The 11,442-nt window shown below is 38.7% G+C and overlaps 1 protein-coding gene across 1 annotated transcript in view; it reads right to left on the bottom strand.

Annotated features, from left to right (window-relative positions):
• LOC105526250 (pantetheinase) overlaps window positions 1–11,442 on the bottom strand; it is a 32,457-nt gene that overhangs the window by 2,844 nt on the left and 18,171 nt on the right. The window contains exons 2-4 of the mRNA XM_011962181.1: window positions 8,520–8,719; window positions 7,548–7,839; window positions 6,752–7,113 (exon numbers count right to left, since the gene is read on the bottom strand). Of these exons, the coding sequence (XP_011817571.1) occupies window positions 6,752–7,113; window positions 7,548–7,839; window positions 8,520–8,719 (854 nt within the window). The remainder of the gene's footprint in view (window positions 1–6,751; window positions 7,114–7,547; window positions 7,840–8,519; window positions 8,720–11,442) is intronic.

Below are 11,442 nucleotides of genomic sequence, written 5' to 3'. Positions count from 1 at the left end.
GGATGGTCTCGATCTCCTGACCTCGTGATCCGCCCGTCTCGGCCTCCCAAAGTGCTGGGATTACAGGCTTGAGCCACTGCGCCCGGCCTCAATTTTATTTTCTACAATCCTTCAAAGAGAACACTAATTTTTTAGCCCACAAAGATTGGAAAATAGGAGGATAGACCACAGCACAGTTTTAAAAACTAGGATGTTGATAGAAAAAGTAGTAACTGATTTAGCAGACCTAAGAAAGCCAAGTCCTAAACTAACAGTAGAAAGAGCCAAGAATCAACCCTATCTACACTGCAAAGCACTCAAAGATTTAATCACTGGGACGCTCTGTATCTAGAGCTAGGAGTAAAGTTGTGGCAGTCAAAAGAAAAAAAAATGAGCAGAAAGTTGTGAAGGATGCCTTGGATACTAAGTCCTCCAAAAAATTGGGTAACTGATCCTCCCCTACTCCAGTAAATAACTGACAATGTTTCCAGAGGGGGTAAAGTGGATGTTCTTTAGATGAAAGTTTAAGAGACATAGTTGAAGGGGATTACCTGAATAAATAACACTGAATGTTGAAAAAGTTCCCGCTAAACCCCCAACCACACCTTGCAAGGCCATTTTCCCTACTTGGCTCCCTAATGCTGCCAGCAGGGATTTATCTTTCAGGAATAGGGTTGCCAGGTAAAACACAGGGCAAGACTCCCAGTTAAATTTGAAGTTCAGATACGCAACAAATAATTTTTTAGTATAAGTATGTCTTAAATATTGAATGGGACATTCTTACACTTTAAAAAAAAAAAAATGTTTATCTGCGCTACAAGCAGTGACTCCTGCCTGTAATCCCAGCACTTTGGGAGGCCGAGGCAGGTGGATCACTTGAGGTCAAGGATTCGAGACCAGCCTGGCCAACATGGTGAAACCCCATCTGTACCAGACATATAAAAAATTAGCTTGATGTGGTGGCATGCACCTAATCCCAGCTACTGGGGAGGTTGAGGCAGGAGAATTGTTTGAACCCAGAAGGCAGAGGTTGCAGTGAGTGGAGATCGTGCCATTGCACTCCAGCCTTGGCAACAGAGAGAGACTGTCTCAACCAAAAAAAAAAAGCTTATCTGAACTTCAAATTTACCTGGAGATCCTGTATTTTTATTTCCTAAACTAGACAACTGATTCAAGAAAGAAATTAGAAGAATCTTGAAAACTGCAAGACATGACCATCCCAAGAGGAAGTCTCTAAAGACACTTACCTTAGATTTCTCCCCAGCAAAAGGTCCAGCTAGGTCATTCTATCATGAAGCTCAAAATTGACAAGTGTTACTCACATGCTCAGAATTTTCTTTGAGTTTTTGGTAATCCCCAAGAGTTATCAGATATGTGAGAAAAACTTATTGCATGAAAAAGCAAATAAAAAAGCAGATAAAAGCAACTTAAAGGAAGCAGGGGGAAGGAGCTTCAATAAGAAGTTTTCTAAATAGCCTCAGAGAAAGAAGAAAAAATAATACATGCACAAAACAACAAGTGTTGAAGAAAAAGTAAAACTCAGAAGACAAGAAAAAAGAGTTCTTGGAAATTATGAACATGTTAACAAAAATAAAAGATTCAGTATAAGATTTGGAAGATCAAGAGGAGGAAATCTCTCAGAAAGTAGAGGGAAAAAATAAAGTAGTAAAAAATAGCAGAGAAAGTGTCGGAAAATTAGAGCACCAATCCAAGAGGCAAAAGATCCCAATAATAAGAGTTTCAGAAAAAGAGAAAAAGAAAATGGAAAGGAAGAAACTGCATGCATTCTGGGGAAGGTGCAGAATGAGGAATACGCATACAGAGAATCAAGAATCAGAAGAACTTCAGAATTCTCAACAGCAACATAAGAGGTGAGGATATAATACATTCACAACCCTGAAGAAAAGTTATAACCACCTTTGAGTTCCATGCCCAGGGAAATACTTAACTAAATTTAAGAGGAAAGGCACTTTCAGACTGGTAAGTCTCAAAAATCTTGCATCCCAATCACTCTCTTTCTGGAAACTGTTAACAACAAGAAAGAGGGCACAAGCCCAAAACAAGGAGGACGGGGAACAGAAAACAGGAAATCCACACCGGGAAGTGGTAAAAAAAAAATCTGTACCACGAGGATAAAGGGAGATTCCAGGATGACTCCTATCATGTACAAGGCATGGAGAGCAGCCAGTTCAGATTAGAGCAACGTAACTAGACAGCGTTGACTCCAACAGAAGAAAGGAGCAAATAAAGGTAGAAGGAGAAAAACAGAGAACCCAAAGCAAGGAAATAGCTAAGAGAGCATTCCTAGGATGACAGTAAAGGAAATCTCAATATGACAGCTGTGCAGAAGGACTAGAGGGAAACCAGTGCAGAGAAAGGTTATTATTTTTAGCTCGAGATAACCTTATGAAAATGATATTGTGGGAAAATTATTCTGAGATGCCGTTGGAAGATTTGGGGTTTTAACAAAAAGTCAAAGAAAATTAACTAAATTTTAAAAAATAAGGCAATTAATAACTTTAAGAAAAACAAAGAAAAAATATAAAAGCAATAAGTTTGCAACGACATTGATATAAACAAAATTATGCATATTCACTATAGAATGCTTAGAAAATCTGTGTAGCAAGATAGGGGTTTATTTCACTTTTACCTCTCTTTGTTTCTCTTCACTTGGATTGGAGGTGGCTTTTGGTGATAATCAAGATTTTTAAAGCATAATATATCATCACAGTTAGACTACGAAAAATTATAAATACACTATTATACCAAAATTCCTTATCTTCAATATCAAAATCCAAAATCCTCTGAAAATAAAGGATTTTTGTAACCCACTGGCACATGGCATTAAGACCTAACTTGAACTAACGTAAGGCTATAACATTTTTATTCAAGCTATTTAAGGTGAATAGTCCCATGTTTTCCAATAGATACATTAATATGCTTGATTCTGGGTATTTTCCCAGACTCTGCTGGTAATATCAAGTAATATGTATTATTATCTTTAAATAGAAAGATTCCAAAACATAACTGGTACCGATCGTTTAAATGGAATATCACCGTCTAGCAAGATAAACAGAAAGCTTGGTTTTACTTGACAAAGCTAACCTACCTCACAACACTAAGAAAGAACTTCCCACAACTCTCTTTAGGTAGAGCTAAGACTCTGGGGGAGGCAAAAAGGTAGGAAAAGTTAGAGGAGGCAGGAAGGAAAAGGAGGGAAGAAGAGCTAAGAGATTACCCTCTTGTTTTGTGACCAACCTTTTTTAACTTAAAAATAATACATCACAATTTATACTTCAATTATAAAAATTTATATAGCAATATAATACCACATGTATGTCACATATATAAGGCTACATATGTTAATATACCATATAATATACCATAATATACCATATAATTCATTTAATTTCCACTTGTTGGACATTTTGTACCTGTGTTCATGATACTATTTTTCCCCCTTTCCTCCAGCACCTTGGAACACTGAGTAGGAGTATTGATTCCTCCTTTATTTTATTTTATTTTATTTTATTTTGAGACAGAGTCTCACTCTTTTGCCTAGGCTGGAGTGCAGTGGCACAATTTCAGCTCACTGCAACCTCCATCTCCCAGGATCAAGCAATTCTCCCGCCTCGACCTCCCAAGTAGCTGGGATTGCAGGTGCCTGCCACCACGCCTGGCTAATTTTTGTATTTTTAGTAGAGACGGGGTTTCACCATGTTGGACAGGCTGGTCACAAACTCTTGATCTCAGGTGATCTGCCCACCTTGACCTCCCAAAGTGCTGGGATTACAGGCCACCACACCTGGCCTGATTCCTCTCATATTTTATATATTTTTTCTTTTGTAGCTCTTTCTCCTAGACCTACAAAGGCAATCAAGGCTCTCTCATTTGTTGAGAAACACACACACACATTTCTCCTGACCATGAGTCTCTGTTAAGCGCTTGTCCTGCTTCTCTTCTTCTTGTCTCAGATAAGACTTCTTGGGGAAAAAAATGCATTCGCTTCCCTTTGACTTTTCAACCCAGTATAATCTGCCCATCATCCTATCATTATGAGCTCAGAAAATTCTGCCAAAATTATACTCAAAAATGCTAATAATGGTCAACGTATTGCATTAATACACCTCACGATTTCCTTCTTCCAAGAGTCTCTACTTCCTTGCATCTACCAGATGTTCTCTTTTTAAATTTTCTTTTATTTCTCAATTGTATTTGCAAGTTTCTTGTCCTCTGTCCTTTCCTGCCCCAAATACCGAAGCTCCCAAATGTTCTACCTTGTCAATAGTTCTTTATTTTCAGTACAGTCTCCTTTTTAGTGTCATTCACTCTTGTGTGCTTAATCGTCCCTTGTATCTTGCTGATTCTCGAAACAATATTTCTAATTCTAGTACCTCCATTAAGCATCAAACCAAAGTATTCAACAGCCAACTGGCTGGGTCCAGCTGAATGTCTCGTAACTATTTCAAAACCATCGTATCTATAACTGAACTCAGCCTCTACCCAGTGTCAACCAGTCTGCTCCTCTCTTGCCTCCTGATCTGTCAGAGGCATCTCACCCACCCAGCCATTCTTGCCAGAAACCTGCCACATTCTGGACTCTTCATTCCGCTTTCCTGTTCCACATCAAATTAGCCACTGAGTTCCGTTTTCTAAATATTTCTAGACTCCATGCTCTGCTTTTATTCTGACAAACACAATCTTGGTCCAAACGCTTAATAAGACTATTTTAATAATCTAGTCTTTTGGGTCTTTGCTCCATCATCTACAGAGTAGTAAAAATGATATACTCAAAGGCAGATCTGACCACATCATTCCCTCACTGGACCACTTCCACCAGCTGACCATCACCTGCAGAATAAAGGCTGAATCTTAAGTGTGCTAGGTAAGATCCTGCAGGACAGGATGTTGCCTCCAGGCTTATTTCCCACCAACCCCAGCTTCTCAAGCTATGCCTTAGTAGCACTGACCTGCTTGATTTTCCCTGCAGACCCTGCTCCTGCCTGCATCCACACCCTTGTTCATGCTCTTCACACCACAAAGAATCCCCTCCTCCCCTTTTTCACCTGGATAATAGCGTCAGCTCTAGAAACTTCCCTGCATTCCCAAATTAATCTAAGTGGAGCTCTTTAGTACTCCTGCAGCAAAATGTGCATTCTATAGACTATCACATGCCAACCTATGCTGAAATTATCTGTTCAAATGTCTTTCTCCATTACTAATTCCTCAAGACGAGAATCTATGCTTATTTATCTTCATATCATTAACACTAAATAAATACCTGGCATATAGTAGGCCTTCACGTGCTAAAATGAACAAGTATTGATAGAGTAGTTATCATAGAGGAAACAAAATACTGTGCAGTTGGCATAATTTCAGCATTCAAGGGGTTCTCAGTCTCAAATAGGTATGTGAATACTATGACATAATATGTCTTTGATAAAGCTAAGCATATGGTGTTCTGGGAGCACACAAAGGAGGTACTTAACTCAGCTGGGGAGGTATGAGTAGCTCCTTGGGAAATATCCAGGCAGGCTCCTTGGTGAAGATAACACCTGAAAAGTGCTATGAAAATGAGTAGGTGGGGCTCGCCATGGATAAAGGACCAAACAATCTGTGCAAACACCTCGAGGTTCTGCAGGTGCTAGCAAATAGGAAATAGGAAAATATCTCAATATTGCAGAAGACCAGGATATATGTAAGTAGAAGTGAAATTAGAGGATAGAGAATAGGAAGGAACCACATATCTAGACTTTGTGTGTCTTTCATGCTAAGAAATTTGATTTGTCAATTAGAAGTCAGTGAAGAATTTTAAGCCAGACAGTATTATAATCAAAAACAGCTTCTTGTGATTTCTGTAACTGCAGTGTAGGGAACTGACTGGATGGAGCTGAGATTGTCAGACTGTCAACAGGAAGCTCTGTTAAGTGAGATAAGATGAGGGCCAGACCAAGGAAGAGAAGAGTAGAATTAGAGGACCATGGAGGCCACTTGTGAGTGTGAGAGATTGGTTCTTTGCAGCAATAAATCATTTCATTGAACAATCTTGGTGGTCAACTCCATTCATGTCCAGGATATACTTAGCATCAAACTCTTTATAAAGCAAGATAGGCATTTGTGAACATATAGGGAAAATGGTTTGTTCAGGAGGAAATAAAACAGGTTTTCAATGAACTGTTATAATTATCTGTAATTCAAATATTTATTTTTAATACTGCTACTGTAAGTAAATGTTCTGCCTTTCCCCAATCAGCTTAAAATTGAACTGACATCTAAGATTTCAAGATTTAGCAAATAGGCCAGGCATGGTGGCTTATCCCTGTAATCTCAACACTTTGGGAGGCTAAGGTGGGTGGATCGCCTGAGCTCAGGGAGTTCAAGACTGCCCTGGCCAATATGGTGAAACCCAGTCTCTACTAAAATACAAAAAAAAAAAAAAATTAACCAGGCATGGTGGCACTTGCCTATAGTCCCAGCTACTTGGGAGGCAGAGGCATGAGAATTGTGTGCCACTGCACTCCAGCTTGGGCTACAGAGTGAGACTCTGTCTCAAAAAAAAAAAAGAAAAAAATGCAGCAAATAAATTTAGCCTATATTTATAGGCTTTCCAGCTCAAGTTGAATTTCAGGTAAACAACAAAAGTTTTAGGATGCATAAATCCCCAAAAGCGGGATATGCTTATACTAAAAAATCATTCATTATTTATCTAAAATGTATATTTAACTGAGTGTCTTTATTTTATCCAGTAACTCTTCTGACATTAAAATATTACCTGTAGATAATAGCGCCCTTCCACAGTGTGCAGTCCATCAAACGCCCCTAGGGCGTACACTTCATCTGCTAGGTTGTCAGACATCCTGTAGCTTAGATGACAGCAGAGATCTTTCTGACAAACTGTGTAATTTCCTGCAACTCCTGCGAGCTTCACGAAAGTAAATTCATCGAAAAAGACAGTGCCCTTAAATTCCTGGTTTCCTGACGAGAGCGGTTCTATACTGCTGGCATAGGAAGTCCAATTCACAACTACAGAGTGGGATGGGTGGGATTCCAGTTGTGAGAGGAGGAGTTTTCCCTCTTCTGTCTTCATATCGTAATGAAATGCTCTTGAAGAACTGGGTGCATAGATGCCACTTCCTGGAAGTAATAAGTTGAAAATATCATTTGAAATGGGAAAGTAAAAAGGGATTTCATGATTGTTATTACTGTTTTAAACTCATATTCACATTTTACTCCAAGTTATATGTTTTATTAATTTCAGTAAAACATGCTGATAAAGACAGAGAAGTGAGAGGAAATCAATTAAAGTATGACACCAAGAAGCCAAGAAAGGAGAGATGTATGTAAGAAGTCATATATTTTGAAAAAAAAATCAAGATAAACAAAACCAAATAAATCTTACAAAACAATTTAGACTGAGATTGATTCTATAGCATATTAACAACTAGATGTTCAAAAATTAAAAGCTGGAAAACATTGTATGTTTAAGGAGTATGCATTAGCTAGAAAAACATGTGTTTTTTTTCTTTTCTGATTACATCAGCCTGCATATCTTTAAGATCACACATTACCTGTCATTTTCTTTGAGGGGTAATGTATGTTGGATGCAAGGAAATTGACCCTCATGCCCATAGCCCAAGCTGAATGGAATTCAACAGCTGACAAATGTGGCAAAACATTCATCCAAGCTGTTGGGAATAGTATGGTGTCCACGTGGAAATCTTTCACCAAGGTAATACCAGGATCATGGAAGAGTATATCAAAGCATGTGAAAATGCCAAAACTTCCAAAGCTGGTATTGAAAGTCACGATCTCAGGCTCCTTGGGTACATTGAATTGCTCTTCACTCATGAAAAGGTTTTGCTGCAATAAACAGAAGATAAAGAGAAAAAAATTCTTGTAGGAAGTTGATCTGGACATCACAGTGTTGGAAAAAGTGCAAGCTCACATCTTAGAGCCAATTTAACCTATGATCACTGTTTTTATGGGAAAAGAGTTTGCTTTAGAGAACCAGAGGCCATTCTGGCTAAACTGAGCCTTTGGTTCAGTCTCCACATTACAAATGTGTACATGGGTATCTTTATCTATAAAGACCCTTTGGAGTCTTATAAGACATGGGAGTAAAATAGATTACTTCTATTTACCAAGCATACTTCACTGTTTTCCTTGGCAAGGAACTTTGTTTGCTCCATTCTCCTCAAGACAGAGTTTATGTGGTAAGCAGTTTTTCATTCTAGCCTAGACCCATTGCCAGGGTATGTCTTTAAAAAGACAAAGTCCAAAAGGCAACATTGTGCAACATAATGCATGTAGTACTTTCTGACTCCTACACACTCCTAAAAACACACTCCTGTGTTCTTACATGCACACGGAACCCCTTAAGCCTCTTTATAGGAGCTTTCCACACTTTATCATTACTTTCTATGCTTTGCCTCTACTCGATTTCTAAAGTACGCTTATCATTATCAATAAAGTATTTTTCTCCTTGCCCGCTTTATTTCCTTAGATATTAACTAACTGGATTATTTGCAAATTAATTTTACCTTATGGTAGCGTGCTACCAGTTTTCCTTGAGAATCAAATACCACATCAGTGTTGTATTGGTAACGGCCATCAGGGGGACACTGAGGATCACTGGTATTGCATGGCTTCTTGTCCCCAATATTTGCCACAACGTAGATAAAGTTGTTCTTGGCCAAGCAGCTAAGTCTTTCTTGTACTGGGGTCTGGCCAAATCTGATATATGTTTATTGGAGGAAGAAAATCTTTGTAAATCAATCTTAGCTTTTAAGAAAATCCTGAATGATAGTTGCCTAAACTTATTATTTGATATATGCAAAAATAAATTCTAAATAACAATAATTAGAAGAGAAGGATTAAGACAAGAAAGGAGTTCAGAGGAATCCCATGCTTGAGTAAAATTGGTTGTAGCAGTCTACTGTAGGATAAGATACCAGATCACATACTTTTTCTTCATAGCATTTATCATAATCTATAATCATATTTCCATTTATGTGTTCATCTTATAATGTCTGCAGCATTCTGTGGATATCATGGGTCAATGACTTACATATCTTGTTTACTAAACTTATGTCTAACAGAAGAGAGGCATTAAAAAATATTTTGGGGTGGGTGTGGTTGCTCATGCCTATAATTCCAGCACTTTGGGAGTAGAAGGAGGAAGGACTGCTTGAGCCTAGGAGTTTGAGACCAGCCTGGGCAACAAAGCAAGACTGTCTCTCTACAAAAAAATGAAAAAAAAAAAAAAATTGCCAGGCATAGTGGTGTGTGCCTGTAGTCTCAGATATTTGGGAGGCTGAGGTGGGAGGACTGCTTGAACTTGGGAGTTTGAGGCTACAGTAAGTTTCACTGCATTCCAACCTGGGCAACAGAGCAAAACCCTGAACCCTGTCTCAAAAAAAAAAAAAAAAAAAAACTTTAGGGGGGCCAGGTGCGGTGGCTTCTGCTTTTTTTCCCAACACTTTGGGAGGCCAAGGTGGGTGGATCGCCTGAGGTCAGGAGCTCGAGAGCAGCCTGACCAACATGGAGAAACCCCGTCTCTACTAAAAATACAAAATTAGCTGGGCACGTGCCTATAATCCCAGCTACTTGAGAGGCTGAGGCGGAAGAATCGCTTGATCTTGGGAGGCGGAGGTTGTGGTGAGCAGAGATCATGCCATTGCACTCCATCCTAGGCAACAAGAGGGAGACTCCATCACAAAGAAATTTAATTTAGAGGTAGGGGGATCCTAGGAAGATAGCAGAGCAGGGAATTTTTCTCCCCCACCTAGATAACAATTGCACGGTTGAAATCTGTCTGATATTGCTATTTTGGAGCTCTAGTGCTTGCAACTTCCAGAGGAATGCTTGGAACGTAACTTACAGTTAATTTCAGTTCATTTTAGCTCTTAGCTCAATAGTGGTTACCAATTCCTCATCCCCTGTCCCTGTGACAGGCTGCCGTGTCTGTGTTCCTAAAGCAGCTTGCAGGCAGCATATGGGAACAAGGTGGACAATAATGACCTTGTCTTTCAAATATATGAAATCTGTGTTCTGATCACTAATTGCTGCTTCTGACCATGGAAGTACAAACACAAAGGCAAGCAGCTATTGTGTATACACACACACACACACACACACACCATTTTTGCAGGCCCTCTCTCTGGCTGAAGTGGCTTCCAGGAGATTTAAAGATCTAATGCCTTATTTATTTATTTATTTTTCTCTTTTTCTCCTTTGGGTAGTGAGACATTTAAGGAAAAAGATACATAAAAGCAATTAAATATACAGGAAAATTAAGAAAGTTGCCATACATGCCCAGGGAAAGGCACAGGCTCATAAAAGTCCTAAAAAGACCTTAAATTTACATCTCAAGCTGATCCTCAACACGAACATCCTACAACAACAACAATAAAACAAACATAGCAAACCCAGAGAATCTGATTCCCAGAGTAACTATGTGATAAGATTCAAATGTCTAGTTATCAACCAGAAAAATCACAAATCATACAAAGAAACAGGAAAATATGACTCACTCAAAGGAGAGGGAAAATAAATCATCCCTGAAAAAGACCGCATGACAGACCTACTAAACACAGACTTCAAAACAATGGTTTTACAGATGCTCAAGAAAATAAAGGAAGATGTGGAGAAAATCAAAAACCAAAACAAAGTAGAAATATCAATAAAAAGATAGAAAGCCTAAAATAACTGGAGCTGAAAATTACAATAACTGAAATGAATATTTTATAGGAGGACTCAAAGACCAATTCAGGCATGTAGAAAAAAGAAACAGCAAACTGGAAGACAGGACAGTTGAAATTATTCAGTCTGCAGAACAACAACAAAAAACAGTGAAGAAAATTGAATAGAGCCTTAGGAACACCATCAAGTGTCCAACACATGCATTGTGGCAGTCTCAGAAGGAGAAGAGAGATTATTTGAAGAAATAATGGCAGAAAACTTCCCACATTTGAAGAAAGATATGAATAAAAAGATCCAAGAAGCTCGACAGACTCTGAGAGAATAAATTCAAAGAGACCCACACTAAGACACACTATAATCAAATTGTAGAAAGCCAAAGACAAAATGAGAATCTTGAAAGCAGTAAGACAGAAGTGACTCATATATACAAGGGATCCCCAATAAGATTATCAGCAGATTTCTCATCAGTAACTTTGGAGACCAGAAAGCATTGAGCTGATATATTTAAAGTACTGAAAGAACAAAAATATCTGACAATCAAGAATGCTATATCCAGCAGAACTGTCCTTCAAAAGTGAGGGAGAAATGAAGACATTACCAGATTTTAGAAGAAAGGAAAGAGAGAGGGGAGGGGAGGAGGGGGCGTGGTGGCTCCTAGCCACTTTGCAAGGCTGAGGCAGGTGGATCATGAGGTCAGGAGATTGAGACCACCCTGGCTAACATGGTAAAACCCCATCTCTACTAAAAATACAAAAAATTAGC

This window comes from Colobus angolensis, unplaced genomic scaffold, assembly GCF_000951035.1.
Source record: "Colobus angolensis palliatus isolate OR3802 unplaced genomic scaffold, Cang.pa_1.0 Scaffold58, whole genome shotgun sequence".
NCBI classification, from domain to species: domain Eukaryota; kingdom Metazoa; phylum Chordata; class Mammalia; order Primates; family Cercopithecidae; genus Colobus; species Colobus angolensis.
This window is presented reverse-complemented; position numbering and strand designations above follow the sequence as displayed.